The sequence below is a fragment of the Denticeps clupeoides genome, chromosome 6 (assembly GCF_900700375.1).
Source record: "Denticeps clupeoides chromosome 6, fDenClu1.1, whole genome shotgun sequence".
NCBI lineage: Eukaryota > Metazoa > Chordata > Actinopteri > Clupeiformes > Denticipitidae > Denticeps > Denticeps clupeoides.
In genome coordinates this window covers 18,717,015-18,734,110 of record NC_041712.1, presented here as the reverse complement: position 1 = coordinate 18,734,110, position 17,096 = coordinate 18,717,015, and the positions used below count along the sequence as shown (strand labels likewise).

General features: G+C 41.0%; 1 protein-coding gene across 2 annotated transcripts; it reads right to left on the bottom strand.

The window, feature by feature from the left end:
- Positions 1 to 603: 603 nt before the first annotated feature.
- thoc2 (THO complex 2) lies at positions 604 to 16,581 on the bottom strand. Of its 2 annotated transcripts, XM_028983723.1 has the most exons (39): positions 16,469 to 16,581; positions 15,479 to 15,534; positions 15,007 to 15,098; positions 14,833 to 14,884; positions 14,680 to 14,750; positions 14,433 to 14,554; positions 14,144 to 14,277; positions 13,897 to 14,057; positions 13,603 to 13,695; positions 13,131 to 13,286; positions 12,815 to 12,987; positions 12,522 to 12,717; positions 12,401 to 12,439; positions 12,186 to 12,316; positions 11,953 to 12,054; positions 11,676 to 11,760; positions 11,391 to 11,484; positions 11,186 to 11,266; positions 10,985 to 11,081; positions 10,755 to 10,872; positions 10,483 to 10,662; positions 10,010 to 10,174; positions 9,025 to 9,300; positions 8,784 to 8,925; positions 8,521 to 8,678; positions 7,457 to 7,585; positions 7,253 to 7,384; positions 6,975 to 7,159; positions 6,503 to 6,681; positions 6,305 to 6,398; positions 5,882 to 6,207; positions 5,594 to 5,655; positions 4,072 to 4,107; positions 3,376 to 3,516; positions 3,189 to 3,252; positions 2,918 to 3,060; positions 2,743 to 2,819; positions 1,670 to 1,728; positions 604 to 1,392 (listed from the first exon to the last, which is right to left on the bottom strand). In XM_028983723.1, the coding sequence occupies exons 1-38, from the start codon at positions 16,531 to 16,533 to the stop codon at positions 1,704 to 1,706; spliced, it is 4,632 nt and encodes a 1,543-aa protein (XP_028839556.1). In that variant the 5' UTR covers positions 16,534 to 16,581; the 3' UTR covers positions 604 to 1,392; positions 1,670 to 1,703. The 2 variants fall into 2 exon arrangements, 1 of the variants encoding a protein (XP_028839556.1); XR_003750131.1 differs by lacking the exons at positions 604 to 1,392; positions 1,670 to 1,728; positions 2,743 to 2,819; ... (1 more) ...; positions 3,189 to 3,252; positions 3,376 to 3,516 and having other exon boundaries at positions 4,085 to 4,107; positions 4,560 to 5,655.
- Between the last annotated feature and the right edge of the window lie 515 nt (positions 16,582 to 17,096).

Below are 17,096 nucleotides of genomic sequence, written 5' to 3'. Positions count from 1 at the left end.
GTAAGATCCTGATGTGGAAGAATCTGCGGGAATGAATTTTAGTTCAGTTTTGGTGGGATTGAGTTTGAGGTGATCCTAGATGAGATGTTGGTTAGACATGCAGAGATTTTGGAAGCAGCATGTAGATCTGATTGAGGAAAAGAGAAGATGAGTTGTGTGTCACCATGTGAGGAAATTATCTCACCAAGTGATCTCGTGTAGAGGGAGAAAAGGAGAGGACCTAGTACCTAGTACACCAGTGGAGTCTACGTGAGGCAGAGGTTGATCCTTTCCATGTCACTTGGTAAGATCGCTCATCAAGGTAGCAAACCACTGACATGCTGAGCCCTGAATTCCAAGCCTCTTCAGGATTGACAAGAGTCTTGTGGTTAACTGTGTCAAATGCCGAAACTTTTTGCCACTGTTTCGACTTCATTTAAATTAATTACATTAACATTTAAGGCATCTCTGCTGGGGACAGGATGAGACTGGACAGGCTGATGGACAATTTTTGTTCTATTAATCAAAGTGATTTCTGTTGCAGAGTTTTAACAATTGTTAGGTTATCTGAAACATTTCTCTGGTTTATGGTTGAATGGTAATGAAAAACAACACACAAATAAATGTCTCTAAGAAAACTATTTTATTAATAAAAAAGCATACACTTGCAGAGTACATCTCATAAGAATTCTCAAAATTAGTTTCTGAGACAGCCTCTGACAGCCTAATCCTCACATTTGTGTCATAGAGAAACATATTTATTGATCCATAGAAATGTTTTTAAAACCTGATGAAGATACACAAATATTGTAAGGGGCACATCCAACTTAAAATAAAAAAAACCAAAAAACCAAGCCAGATCATACCTTAAGTACTGTACACATACAAAAATCAATCCTTTGTATGATTCGGCAAACTACACCTAAATACTTACATTTTAAAAGGGTGGCAAATTAAATAAACATACATATCTTTTCAAGGTAAATGGGAAATTGCTATGGAACACAGAAGCAAACTTAAAAATGAAAGGTAGGCCATTAAGTCTCTGATGATTATTATTCTGGACAGGACCCTGAATTATTATTTAGCTTCTGGTTTCAACCAGTTTCAAGGTGAGAAAGAGGGGGGTGTTTTGTCATTAATAGCACATTGTGCCAATCCTGAAAACAATAGGTTAGGACTTTCAGCTGTGTACTGAAATAAAACTAAATACAGACTTTAAAAGACAATTTTGCTCCTTCACAGAGCTCACAGGCAGCACAATGGAGTTTAATCACAAACCAGAACAACCAGGAGTCTTGCAGCCAATGACAGGGAGAAAGGTGGGTTGATATAGGTAAGGACCAGGACAACACATGTATGTATATCTGTGTGTATTCATCCAGCTTCATCACAGGCCATGGAGGAAAATTCCTAAGGAATACAAGAAAGTCAATGCTGTGGTGTGTCCATAGCATTACAGTAAGATGTTTACAGCACATTTGCCCACATCAAATCTTTTGATATTATGGGAATGAAAGAGTTTCTGGTATGAGAATTAACTAACCAGTCATAACATTCCTTTTCACTTGTACTGATTACTTGTTTTTGAGATATTGTGAGAACACAACTGTAAACGTTTAAAGATGTGTACATGCTGACAAGACATTTAAATATTATGAGCTACTTTTAATTTTGGAACTGTACTTACCACTACTGAGCCAATCCACCATCAGAAGTGTGAACTATCTGTGCTTTTCACTTTTATGGGTGCTAGAATTAAGGAATAAATGTCAAGAAGTCACATAAAACCCCTAGTGGACCAGATTAGGAACAATAAAAAAAAAAAAAATTTAGGCTACACTAGCATACAGTGCGGTAAAAAAGCATTTGGCAGCCACCGATTGTGCAAGTCGTCCCCAAAAAAAGTGAGAGGTCTGTAATTTCAAATCACAGGTACACTTCAATGTGAGAAACAATGTAAACTAAATCCAGGAAATCACAATGTATGATTTCTAAAATAATTTATTTGTGCATTTGTGAATTTATTGTGCAGAAACTAACAGTAAATAGTAGTCAATACTAAATTTTCACCTTGATTGGCAATGATAGATCAAACGGGCCTAGACATGTATGTAAGCATGGGGATCTTATAAGCACTGCAGGATTTTAAAGACGATGTAGTGTGTTACTAATAGTAACCTTTGTTCCTGTGGTCCTAGCTCTCCCAATGTAGTTCTGGGCTGTTTTCTCACCATTCTCAAGATCATTAGTACCCCACAAGGTAAGATCTTGCAATGAGTCCCATGTTGAGGGAGATTGTCATTGATTTCCATCTCTTCTCACCAAGCTGCTTGCCTATTGTAGATTTTACACCTGCACAAAACTGGGACGAGCCAAACTTGTCCCTGGAGTCTGACTGTTTGAAGGTGTGGACAGGTGTCTTTTATACAGATAACCAGTTCAAACAAGTGTCATTAATACAGGTTACCAGTGAAGGAGAGAAGAGCTTCTTACAGAAAAAGTTACAGGTCTGTGAGGGTGCTTAATACTTAATTTTCTTAATACTTATTTTCTGCATTATTATAAATTCCTTAATAATCTTACAATGTGATTTCCTGAATTTCATTTTATATTCTCTCACAGTTGAAGTGTACCTATGATGAAAATTGCAGACCTCTCATCTTTTTAAGTGAGGCAATTTGCATAAACGTTGGCCACCAAATATTTTTGTATATATTGTATATTTATGTATACATTTTTGCAGTACAGAGTTAAGGATATTGTTTCTTCTCTTCTTTTCCAGCACTGCTCTCTCTCTTTTCTTTCTTCTCAGACTTCTCTTTATCATGCCTCGACTCCTTTAACCAAGAAAATATTCAATAAACCTCTACATTAAAAGTACATTATTATGAAAGGTAATAGTCACAGGTCACCACTGTATCAATGCAAGACAGACCTTCTTTCCGCCTGTGGAATTCCTTTCAGGTTTGGGGGTCTCTCCTTTCTCTTTACTGGCTGATTTGGACCTTTTCCTTTTTTCTCTGTCCTCTCCAGGGACTGAGTCACTTGGGCTGCTGCTCTTGCTGTGTTTGGATGAATCTGTGAACAAAAATATGTATTACAGTCGAAACCACAATAGCCCTACCAATATTATATAAACCCTGCTTGGTCTTAGTTATTCCCTAGTCCCTTCACAAGCATGCTTAAGAAGAGAAAATAAAACATACTGGTTCCATTTTCATCTTTGCGTCCTCGTTTAGACTCAAGTGTCAAATCCCGATCAATGTTCTCCTGAAAAGGACAAAACAACAAAATGCAACAAACTGACTAGATTCAGAGTATGCAATCATCCCCCAAACAAAAAAATTAAGGAAAAAAAAAAAAAAAAAACAAAACAAAAAAAACCTTACTCACCCTCTTTCTCTCCTTCCTCTCTCTTTCTTCTTTCTTCTCTCTTTCCTTGGATCGGTCCATGATGATCTCTCCATCTCTCTTCTCCAAGGTTTCTCTCTCTGCACTCTTGGACCTCGCCACCGAACTGAAGTTAATGTGGTGCTGTATTTCATGCACAAGTATGGAGTAAACACAATGCAAACGAGAGCACACATTAATATTTCACCCTGACAACACGTGGTAACGTATACCCAATCCATTGAAAATGGATACACACACATACATAACAAACATACATAATTGTGCCATTTGAGTGTGTGGAGTATCACAGGCATTACATAATCTCATATGTAACTTATATTAGTTACTGCATTCAAGAATGTAAGTCTATGTCACACTGTACTGTATTTTGCTAACTGAACAAGCAAGTTCAAAAACTAAATTTAAGTGTAATTAATAGTTTTTGGCAAAACAATGTTTTGATGTACAGCTAGATGTTGGCCATAAAATTATTAGTCACATTAAATCTTATAGAAAGAACATATTCTGCAGAGGCCTGCATCACCTTGTAAAACCCACATCCAAAAGGCCTTTAAAAAAAAAAAAAAAAAAAAAGGAGGCATACCTATAAATTCATGAAAATGTAAATCTACATTATCCCACAGGAGATTTTATCACTAAACAGCCTCATAGCATGAACTAAGACTGTACAAGTACCTTTACAGCATTGTCCTTGAGTTCGGTGTTGCTGTCCTGTTGGAGTGAATGGAGAGCAGAGATGAGCTGATAAGGGGGGTGGGGGCGCATACACCATGAGGTCAGCGGCACTCCTACTCCCGCTCCGAACTCCAACTTTTCACCTTCAGGGACTAAGCTTCTCCATATGGTTATTTAAGGGCTCATGGAGACACATGGAGTAGACATATGAGTTTACTGAATTTGGCAAAAATAGAAAAAAAAAAAAAAAAAAAAAACAGCAAAAATTATAATAGGAACAAATTAATGTCGTGTTGGTCATGTTTTCAAATGAGCCTTAGCTATGAAAAGTGTCTACACAGTCACACAATAAAAAGTGTTTCTAATCTATGTGTATGTTTTAAATCTATAAGAATCTGTAAATATGTAAGGCTTTAAGAGTGATTTGTCAGGCTGATTAAGTGCATGACACTGATTGGTTGTCTAAAGCTTCTCCTTGTTTAACTTACAGTTTAAGGCAAGACACCGGTACGTATGGGTAAATATACAGACACTGGCAGGCCTCGCATGGTTAAGGCGTTTCTGCAGCTGGCTCAGAAGGCTGCACCCACTCTCTCGCTCTCCCTCTCTCTTTAATCCCCTTGCTTTCTTCTTTCCTTCCCGCTCATTCTCGCGCTCCTGCTGCTGGTTGTCTGTTCTTGCTTGTTGTAGAAGCTGGTGCTGGCTGGCGGTGCTCCTCCGGCTTGATGTTCCACGGAAGCTTGGTATGCTGATCATCTCTGGTTTGGATAGGATTGGAGAGTTGCCTCAGATGAGGTGAAGGCTTTCAGAAAACGCATCAGGACTTTTGGACTTTGGGTGGGCACAACAGGATCAAATGGGAATCTTTGAATCTTCTGTGACAGCCGCAAATGCAGAATGAATCTTGATTCTTGAATCTTCTTTTACTAAAAATTAAAGGAGGCTCTGGTGCAAAGTAAAATTTTCCAAACAGGGATGGGTGAACGCTCCTTCCAGATTTAGCTTTTCTCTCTCTCTCCAAAGGCACAAAAAGGAGAACAACATATTTACAGATGGAGCCATGCAAAAAAACAATAAGCTTCCCAAAAAATAAAAAAGGTAAATATAATCAATTCTCAGCTCCCAATAAAATCTTCTGGGACCAGGATGAGAAAATCGGTGGTGGAAAAATTCAGCAATAAAAATTCATCCTGAAATATTCCCAAGGCACTTGATCAGATATGAACTCCTCCAATAATTTAATTCTTATTTACAGCATAATATTGAGTCCTTTATTTTTTTTTTTTTCCTTCAGAACACAAAAGAACTACTCGAAGTCCAAAGCATTTCGATCTCGAGGGTGCTGGAAATCCAGAATTCCAATAAGCTTTCTTCCAGGATCCTGAGGGCCGCTGGCAGTGTGAACACTTCAGAATACCTCAGAAGCACTCCGGACCACTTCGGAACACTTCACAATATGGTGGGACTGCTCCATCGGGAAAGGGAAGAAACATGGGCACAGCCTTCCTCACGCCATACTAACCTTTACTGAGGAAGAGGAGAGGGTTGGTGATGAATGTGGGTCCATTTTCCGTCTTTTGTGCTCTGGAAGACAAGTAAAAAAAAAAAAAAAAAAAAAAGAATAAACTTCCACACAAAATCTGTAATGCTGAATTACAGACAAATTTTTTTCAGCTACAAGAAAGATTGAGGCAGTTTGAGTTTATACTAGGAGTTTGTACAATATACATGTATACAAATAATAGGAGGCTGTGGTTGCCTATTGACAAAATGTATTATCTTTTGTGTTGTTTTTTTTTTTGTCTCGTACCCCTCTCAGACTCATCTGAGCCGGAGCGCTGTCCAGGGGTTTTCAGGGACCCGGGAGTGGTGCTCCGTTTGTTCTCGTGGGTGGGCTCCTTGGACACCTCCTTCTGCTCTGCTCCGCTGCGGCCCTTCTCCTCAAGCTTTGACCTCTCTCGCTCGGCCTTGGGCATTTTCTCCTTCCCTTCTCGGGGTGTTTTCTCCTCCTTGGGTCTCTCCTTACGACTCTCAGCCTTTGCCTCTGGAGTGCTGCCGGGTGTTGCCCTCTCCTTTTTCTCTTTCTTCTCCTTCCCACTCTTGTCTTTATCTTCCCTCTCCTTATTGGCCTTGATGCTGTTGTAAGAAAGCAAATTTACATAAATTGACAAAAAATTCAATCAGGAAGACAAAAAATCTAAAATGTTGAGAGAATGCAGTGGCTCTGTGGTACCTGTTTGAAGCACCATTGCCATTGCTGGTTGGGGTTTTGGCTGCAGAGCTGTTTGCTTTGGCCACTGGTTTCACTGGTTTATCCTTTGAGCGTTCTAGAGCAAACAGAGGACCGTTAACCAAATGCAAAAACCCAAAGTAAACAAGCATGCTCTGGCTAAAATTTGTGCTTGGATATTGTTCCTGTGTCACTGCTCACCTGGCTCCTCTGCTGTGGAGTCATCATTCTTGCTGGCATTTGTGGTGGGTTTTGTAGGGGCGCTGTTTGAGCCGTTCTGCTGGCCTGCCGAGGTGGCACTGGGCACAGGGAACTCCTTATGGTGGAACTCGTTCTCCGGAACCATGTGCTGCTTTCTGCCTTTCAGCTGGCCTGAATACCTTTATGTTACACATACACACACACACACACACAAAAACATATTGATAAAATGCACGAGCACACAAAATCAAGGGGGGAGAGTGATCATGTAGGTCCACAGGAAAAATAATACTATAGAACAAAACACAAAAACAGCAGCATGTCCTGTTCTTGTTCTCTAGCCAAAAAGCTCAAATTACTAAAACATCTCCTTTAAAAAAAAAAAAAATAAAAAAAAAATCTCCTTTTCTCATTTTTTATTTTATATAAATAAACAAAGCTACCCAGAATTCCCCTGCCAATTATGTGTTACCCCATGGCAAGAGCGTATAGGTCAGGCCTCTTCTCTTTCTCCTCCTGGCAGATCTTGTGGACGCGGCACTCCAGAGCCTGGCCCAGGTTCAGCACTTTAGGGTAATAGGGTAGGATTTTAGTCAAGACTATTAGAATATTCCTGATGTGTGTGTACTCGCCAGTCTCCAGACAGTGCACAGATGCCTGTGAAGACAAAATATTAATATATTTTGAAATGAAACCAGTTCAACAGTACTTAGCATTTTAAAAAGATTTCCTTTGTTTTAAAGAACATACTTTGGTTAGTTTGTAGTGCCACTTATGCACAACATGTCTGAAGTTCTCATAGTCCAGCTGGTCAGCCTTATTCCCTCCATCAAATCCTGAAGCCCGGAAGATGGTAAGAAATCCAGGGTAATTTCCACATTCCTAAAAATTGAAGCCACAATCAAGCAATATGTCTCAAATAGAGGTAAATATTTATGCCCTGTGACCACAAACCTTCTCATAGATTGCCCTGTCGCTGTGCCAGCGAGTGACCGTCTCCAACATGCAGCACAGGAAGCGCCCATAACGCCGAGACTCATTCTCTGTGCAGCTGGCGACAGTGTAGATAATGTCAGAGAACACCTGCACAGAACAGAGACAACAGGTTAAACAGACCCATTTTGGGAAGCAACACATTATGAGGGGGAGGAGAATGTTAAAGGTCCCATGACATGAAAATTTCACTTTGTGATTTTACATTAATACTAGTTCCCCTAGCTGGTCTATGGTCCTGCAGTGGCTAGAAATGGTGATAGGTGTAATAGGTTCTTCTGTCATTCTAATTCACTGTTTAGAGTGGCAGCTCAGGCTGTTAGATCTAGAATTTGTCCCCTTATATAGTCATAATGGGAAAGGTTACCTCCTGTTTCTTATGCTTTGCCCGGCCAGAGAATTTCTCAATCCTCCTCTAAAATATTATCTCCACCGACTGTTGTGGTTTCCAAATGTACTAAGCATGTGTAAACAATTTTTTAGTTCTCTCATGTGAGCCTCTAAAGAACCAGTGGGTTCATTTTTTTTCCTGGAAAAACGCAGACGCAACTTCCTGTCTACGCCAAACATTCTGGTTTGTGAATGGCACTGATGTCATTTCCGTGAATTTTCGTTCCATAGGCCACTCACCTCCTTGTTCCACCTCTCTCCTAATTATTTAAAGCTACACACACAGAAACGGTGCATCCTGGGGAAAAACCCAAGGTTGATTTTCAAAAAGACTTCAGATACAGTATTAGGGGATCAGTGTGTAGTAGCCTAGTAGGTAACACACTAGCCTATTAACCAGAAGACCCAGGTTCAAACCCCACTTACTACCATTGTGTCCCTGAGCAAAACTCTTAACCCCAAGTTGCTCCAGGGGGACTGACCCTGTCACTACTGATTGTAAATCGCTCTGGATAAGGGCATCTGATAAACGCTGTAAATTCAAACCAAGACTGATATAAAAGCAAAAAAAAAAAAAAAAAAAAAAAAAACCTTCACGTCATGGGAACTTTAAAAATTAATGCACACACACTAACCCGGTCATAACATAGCAGGGTGCAGAAGTTGGGCGTTTTCTGCTGGTGAACAAGCTCCACAAAGCGAGCGCAGTATACAGCGTCACTTGCAGAGAAGATGCAGCGCGGGAACAAACACAACTGCAGGAACTTGGTGATTGTCTCGTTCTTAGTCGACTCTGCAGGACACCGAGAGAGAGAGAGAGAGAGAGAGACAGTGAGTTTGCACGGCACACACAAACAAAAATGTTATATTTTGGTCCGATTCAAGGTTGTGCACTTACTAGCGAGAAGCCAGTTGTCCTTCTCCAGTTTAAGGCGGTGATGAACCCTCTGGACGTGTTCCTGCTGCTTTCTCTCCTCCTCCAGCAGCTTCTCCTGCAATGCTGTGCAGCGCTCCTTCTCTTTCTTTTTCTTGTTCAAAGGCTGAGATAGAAAAATGTACGCAAAAATGTCATCAAAATGATTGTGATCTGATGCATGTTTAGTGACACCTGATTCAATCTGCAATTATTTCATTCTCACCATCTCTTGATTTTCCTCCATGGCTTTGATCTGGGCCTTCAATTTGTTGACCTCCCTTTCATAGGCACCATGCGGCACTGCCAGGTCATACATGGTTAGAGACCAGAAGGTGGCATAGAACTGGGGTCGGATGTCATCCCAGACACGGGGCGGGTGCAGCGAAAGCACAGCCTCGTGCACTGGTGCCATCACCATATCACAGGCAGCCACATACTTCTGCACCTTCGGCTGTTGCCGGCTGCCCTTCTCTGCCTTTTTCAGCTCATCGTATTTAGACTGCAGGACAAAGCAGTTTAGAAGTGCTGAGCTTCGACCCCACAGTCATAATCAGTAATACAGGGTTCCCACACCTTGGATAGCATCAAATCCAAGGACCTTTCAAGGACTTTCCAGGGCCAATATCCTCAAATTCATGGACCACACGCGGCGCCATTTACCTACTACTACCTCCGAATATTTAATTAATAAAATATTTTAGATGCAATTCAACGAAGTGAAATGAATGTATAGCCTGCATTCATTTCAGTAATATTCGTAGCCTGCATTCACATCCGCAATGCATGAATATGTCCATGCAATGGATGTACATTACTGTTTTATGGAATTTTAGTTTAAGTAATTAATCAGTTTATTTACCTTCATCATTGAATAAGCTAGTTTTAGACTCGAACACTTCTGTTTAAAAAGGTGCCCTGACATGAAATTTTCACTTTGTGAGATTAACATTTTTTTTACTAGTTCCATTAGCCTGTCTATGGTTCTGCAGTGGCTGCAAATGGCGATGAGTGTAAAGAGGGCTTTAGTCATCAGCAGCTCAAATGGTCATATCTGGAATTTGGTTGTTGTGGCAAAATAATATGTTAACAGTGATACTAAAATTTAAATTCCCGAAAAATATTCAAAGACTTTCAAGGACCAGTGGGAACCCTGATAAAATGTATATTAATATATATAAATAATAATAATTTCTTATATGTGAACTCACCAGTATCTGATGGGCATACATGGGTCTGGAGAGGTAGAATGCTGCATCATGGGGCGTGTGGTACTGATTACAGAGGACATCTATGGAGGGAACGCGCTTTATGTAATCTTCTGTGCTTAGGTTGGAGGCAAGGAAACCACCAAACTGTACAAGTGTGTCATGGCACTAGATCGGGTGGGGGAAAAAAAGCACACACACACACATGAATTTTATGGCAGCCATTCCATATTTGGTCAAATTGCAAACCCAACACAGATCATTCAGCATGATGGGCTGTTGATTAGACATGCCCAGAAACAGATAAAGCTGCCTGTGATCAGGAAACTTTATGTAGGAAAAATGTACTGTAACATAAATTCATAGCTTTCGCTGAGGTACCATTTCCTGACCGCATCCCTCGAGTCATTTACAATTATTAAAAGAACATTTAACATTTTGTTGTGTAGTAGTATGATCTTTGAGCTTGAGCGCACCTGGTCGTATAGCTTGCCCACCAGTTTAAGGTGTTTCTCCCCACCCTCTGAAAAGATGACACCATTCCTTTGCTGGGCCATAAGCAGACAGAGCGGCAAAGCTAACTCATGCTCCAGCAACACATCCTTCAGACGCTGAGAGGACTTCTTAGTGTTCCTAATCTGGCCAAAATACCCTCCCTGTGGAATAGATAGATGCAATGAAAAAAGAAATAACGTTCAATATTCTTACGTCATGCATTCAAGCAAACCTGCAAGTTAAGTCAACACACCTCGGCTTTAAGCTGCTCTCCACCGGTCATGGCCTCCAGTTGCTCCGAAGTCATCTCGTCTGTGATCTCAATACCAGCCATCTTCTGTACAACCTCCTTCAGGATCAACAGGTCAAAGCTGGAAGGAAAACAGTTACATTTAACCACAAACTACTATCTTTCTAAGGCTGACATTACATTTTGTCTGTTGACATCACACATGCACTTTTTTGTGTTTGTTCACCTCTTACCTTTTCCCAGCTTTAAGCTGGTTGGTCACATACTGAAGTAGCCCTGCCAATTCGATGGGATACTTCCTAAAAACTGCACCACACAGGCTAGCAAGACCTGCAAATAGCAGCAAAAGACAGGCAGAGGTTAAAACAGAAAGACTCATCAATTTCAACCAACAGCTCATACATGACCAGCCATTCCCTGACTGACTGACTTACTCTGAAGCCAAGAAGAGATGGTTGTGTCATCGTGCTTCATCCTCTCCTTCTCTGGATTAGCCAGAGCTTCGATGATGCAATCTAACAGCCAGGATTAAAGATAAACTTTTTTTTCTAATTACATTCTACTGACACTTATTCATCTCAAACACACTACGGTACACATTAAAATCTGAAACATCACAGCTGTGTATGAAAAGGATACATGTGAATACATCATAGCTCAAGGAGGTGAGGTACTTCAGCGAATCAACCACTGGAGTGATGAGATTATCATACCACTGAATCTGTGACAGCATCTATGGGAGGAAAAGTGAGAGCACCAAGTGTTTCAGTTTATTTGTCTTTAATTTTCAAAATCATTAAACCTAAAAATTCTCATTCACAATTTATAAGTAATGAACATATGAGCACAAGCTGATTCAGTCATAAAAGGAAGATGTAGCAGTAAAAATCCTTCAAGGCTAAAGACAGAGAAAACTGAGTTTACATAGTCAAAGAGGATCGTAGGATTGCTGTGGCTGAGTTTGCCTATCTGCCGTCCAGAGGGTTTCACATTCTCTTTGGTCAGCCGTCTGTATAGAAAAAGACAAAAAAAAACAAAACAAAACAAAACAAAAAAAAGGTTAACTGGAATAAAGAAAAAAAATATGCCGAAGTCTCTAATTTTCTGTTCTTTTTCGTACATGTTTGCCGGTGTAGAAATTGCCAAAAATATCTCTGGAAATAAGAGAGAACTGCTGTGACTGATACACAGATAATCTTACTTCATGATGTACTTGGAACGGTCCACTGTCTGGGCTTTAACCTTGACCAGTAAAGGATGTCCATTGTATGTTTCGTTCTTCCACTGTCCATACAGACGATACCTGAAGACAATGGAAATAATAAGAAAAAAATGTCCATGAGAATGTATGACGCATACAAAGAACCAAATGTGGAAACAAACATCAGAGGTTTCTTTAACATATGTACAGAGGTACTATTTAAGACAGTTTACCTGTACTGGTATGGAAAGAGCTTGAAAAGACCCCAAAGCTCCTCAGACATGCAGGCATTGGACTCCATGAGCGAGAGAGATGGCAGCAGCACCTGGTCTGCCATGCTCAAAAAGCAGCTTAGCAAAGGCTCCTGGAAACCAACCAATCTGTTTATGCCAGCACCACACAACACAGCAAGCAATAAAGGAGACAAAGCCTCTGGTGAATAACTCACCATCTTATCCTTTGCCTCCTGACTTGCCTGGCCTTGGTACTAAGATGAGAAAGCAGAGAGTGAAAAGGATGTTTTAAATCATGATTGTATAACACAAACACACTTATCATCCTCTCTGTACCTCTCTCATGAAAGCTTTGCCCAGCCGAGTTAGTTTGGCAAATAACACAGGGTCATGTGCCATGTGAGGGCCCAGGTAACCCAGCATGCGGAACACATCTTTCCTCAAGTCCTCAAAGCATTCTGCTGGTCCCGGTACCCCTGGACTTTTTAGCGGCTCAAAGTTGTGACCTTTGGCTCCTTTTGGAATACCAACCCTGCAAAGTTAAGAAAAACTTGTGAGGAGAAAAACCCAGTTCACAGAGGTAAAATTAGGGAATAGTGTATGAAACATATAGATAGAAGTGTGCGTACCTCATATATAGTGGATGAATGGTAAGGTGTATGAGTTGGCACAGAGCCAAAGCAATGCTTTTGTGCGAGGCAGCATAGAAAGCAGGCATCTGATCCATGACGCTCTGAGCATGCTTCCAGTCTCCTATCCTTAGCAGAGCCTCCAGCAAGCCCAGCTTCTGGTTGTCAGGAGACTGACACACACACACACAAAATAAATTCAATTAGCATTTAATAAACCCAACTGCATTTTAAAATTTATTGAGAAAACACCTTTTTTCACTGGGTGACAAATACAGAGAACAGAACGTACCATCCAGTGGACAGAGAGACCTACCTTTTCACTTCTTTCCTCTTCTTTCTCCTTCTCTCGTTCCTTGTCTTCGCTCTTGTCTGAGGGGACTACCACCATGGTCAGCTTGCGAGCTATCTGTTTGGCCTCAGCTATATCTTTTTTATGCTCTTCTATAATGGCCGAGTCCACAGGTAATAGCTGCAACATTCAATAAGGGGAGAGAGAGGAGAGAAGGGTAGAGAAACAAAACAAAACACATTGTAATAGATATTCTGGGACATTAAGGAACACACAAATTCTTTTCAGCATGAGACTAGCGAGCTAACATGTTTCAAATCACCATTTAAATAACTGCAATTGCCTGATTGAGCCACAGGTTTCTGCAAAAAATGTTCTACTGAAAACTACTGCAATCACCTAATCCAATATGCCAAACTTGATGAGAGCACCCCTACATTTAGGGACATCCCCAACACCTGCAAATTACGTACAATGTTTTTTTCCCCCCACTCACATGTGCATAGAGGTCCTCAAGTTCAATGATGCTCTGGTGAAGGAGTGCTGCAGCAATGTGGTACAGAGCTGGTGGGGTCTCCTCATTCGGCTCCTGTGGGGGACAAGAGGAAAGCCACAATATGAATAATATTAATCTTATACCATAAAAATTATAATCATTACAAAAATGTGTATAATGACACCAGCAGTGCTTATGAGAGAGGGTAAGACAATGGCCCCAAAACCCCATATGAAAGCTTTTGTAAAATATATAAAAAAAAAAAGATACTAAAACAATGAAAAGATTTTTAACCTGGTAAAACTGGAACTTGAAGCCCAGGATGTGGCACAGTGTCAGAGGCTCACACATATACGACTGAATGAGGGGCAAAAAGAAGTCATCGTGCTCACAGCGACATTCATACACCTCCAAAATGACATCCAGAACACGGTTAGGGTCCAGATTAAAGCAACCTGAGAGAAAGAGGTTATTCACAAAGGTTGAGAAAGATGCAAAGTGAATGAATACAAAGCTATCATTTCCAACTTTGTTAACATACCAATAAGAGATTGGATGTTCTGAAGAACATGGTGGCTGGTGATGTTGCCAGAGAGGTCCTGACCCAGCTCTGTAATGAGTTTGGCATAGCCTTCATTCTCCTCCCGCAGCAGGTTAAATTTCTGTTGCTTATAGCTGAAAGAAAATAAAATTTCACATGGAAAAGCAATCATTATTCACAGTTATGAATGTTTGGATTAGTGTTTTTAATGCTTAAATGGTTTGCAATTACTTTGCAAATATTACAAATACAAAAGGTCTCATTTACCAAAACTCTGTTTACCACTTACAAAAGTTTAGTCTTGATTTTTACAATTTTTTGATTGAACTGATGTGCTTGTTTTATAAGACCAAGCGATTCCAGGGTGTCAGGGTCCAGACGCTCTTTCAGTATGGAATCTGGGATAATCAGCTAAAAAAAAGGAGAAAAGAATCTCTGTGTAATTTTTTATCATGCCCCAATCTGATTCTGAGGTGCGACTCAGAAATATCTGAGGAACTTGATCTAGTTTCATCTGGCATTTTCTTTGGCCTTACCAGACAGGCGCCGACCAGTTGAATAAAGTGCTCCCGCTTGTTTTTATCCTCTAGTGAGCTTGTTTCAATATCTGAATAATAGGAGGAAATGAAATCAAATAAACAGTATAGATTGCCCAGCATGCTTACCAAATAAAAATTGACTCAACGCACCTAATATACAGAAAACATCGGCTAAAACAGATGACATATCTTCTCGAAGGTCCTAAAGGAGGAATAAAGAGTAAAAGGAAACAAAATTCATTAAACGTACAATATGAAAATACCACTCTGTACAGTTTGACAGGCACTTTAAAACAATCACTTCATTCACTCCATGCATCTTACCATAACCTCACTGAGGACGTTAGCAGTGAGATCAAGCTTCATTCTGCCCTGTACAGCAGACAGACACAGCTCATAGAGTAGAGTCTGAATGCCTATGCAAAGACAGATAAAAAAAATTTAGGCACACAATATGCTTTCATTCATTCTTCACAAAATCCAGAAGATGCTGTTGAGCTCACAATAGTAGCTCCAAGCACAACGCTTAAATAGTGCTTTGAAAACTACTTTTTAAGATGCACATTCTAATATTTAGGGTTGGCTTGCAATAAATAGCTGTCTGTATATATTTTTTTTCATTAAATTATACACTTTCTGCAATATGTGTTTTTAAAAATATCTGTGATTGACATGAATGTTACTTTTGAAACAACTCCGTATTCACCTTCCCCCCTGAAAACTACCACATTAAACCATCTAGTACAAAAAAAGCTGCTCAAAGGACACACCATATTTATCTCACAGGCACACTCACCTTTTACTGATTGATCATAATTCCCTTTTTCTGTATGATTCTGACATAACTGCACACTGTGAACATACAAACAGCATAGAAAATTCATGCAGTTGTGCCATTTTTTATGTTCATGTTCCAACAGTAACAACACATTATTCTTCACAGTGCGATCCAAACGTCCGAAATATGGATTATTATGGCTATTAATAACCAATGTAGCATTGCCCGGGCATCTAGTTACGACCGAAGTTGAGGCGAAAATATCCCTTGGCTCTACCGACAAAGGGACTAGACAACAGACGTCCAAAACATGAGGCCTACGGCCGAGACATTTCAAAATCAACACGAACAGAGCTTAAAAAAAAAAAAAAAAAAGGTATTGACTGAATTTTACACGATATAAAACACAGTTAGTTGGCCTAACGATCAGCTAGTTTGTTCCAAGCTAACCACAACAGTCTCCCCTCGACACAAACAGCTAGCCACTGTTGGCAGAAAGATAAAATGAGCCAACCGCAACCGCAAATTCATGTTTAATAAGCGAACCGCGCGCCGACGGTTTAATCGGAGCTAAACGGGTAACGCGGCCCGCCTTAGGTCGTCGTTTAAAGTTGTGCGGCGGAGCGACGCGAACAGCTAATCGAGCGCAGCGACTGCCGCATTCACGGATGTTAGCTAGCTTGGAGGCTAGGTGCTACATGAACGCGGAGCGGGGCCCCGGCGTCGTGGAACAAAGCCCCGGCGCGCCGCCGCGGATTGCTTCTCACCCGCCGCCGCGGCGCAGGTATAAGTGTAAGGGGTGCTCGCGTTTGGGCGAAACGAGGGGCTTTTTTTTCGGCTCCACCGCCAGCTAGCGAGCCAGCTAGCTAGCTAGCTAGCCGGCCGAGCTGCTGCGCGCTTCGCGCTGGATCGCAGGGAAAGCCGCTCCGCTCCTCTCCCCACAAACGGAGCGACGGCGACGGGAAAAGATAAACCTTCCAGCCCGCCGGACGCTCGGGTCGTACTCACAAGTCCTGCTTCCCCGACTTCTCCCAGTTTTTAACCCAGTCACTCGGGAGCTCCGGTGCCGCCATCTTCCACACGCACTCGCCACACTTGGGCCCGGGCGACTGCGCGGCGGGTCAAAGGACGCGGGCGGCGCCGAAGCGGGAGGGAGCGACGCAAGGTGCGCGCAGCGCGGGCGCGTCTCCCTAAATCCCGCAGGGCTGCTTCAACTGGCGGCGTTATAATCCAATATGTAATAATAATAATAAATCTATTTCTGTCAATTGGCGCGAACAAAATACTACCACGAAGAAGCATTCGCCAAACACTGCATTCATCACAACTGTACGGGCTTTATTCTGCTCAAAAAGTCACCGTGACCAAACATAAATACAAACCAGAAATGGTACAGTGGACGCCTTGTAAATAGAATAAAAAAACAACTGGATTTATATACAGTTGAATATATATTATACATGTATGTGTATACATACACGTACACATCCGTATACACACACACACACACACACACACATTCAGCAGTTCAGTGAAAATACAAGAAGAGGGGTAGAACATAAAACAGGTACTTTTTTTTCCTTTCTTTTTTTTTTTTTTTGTTTAAACCTAGCTGAAACAGCAGACACAGTTTTCT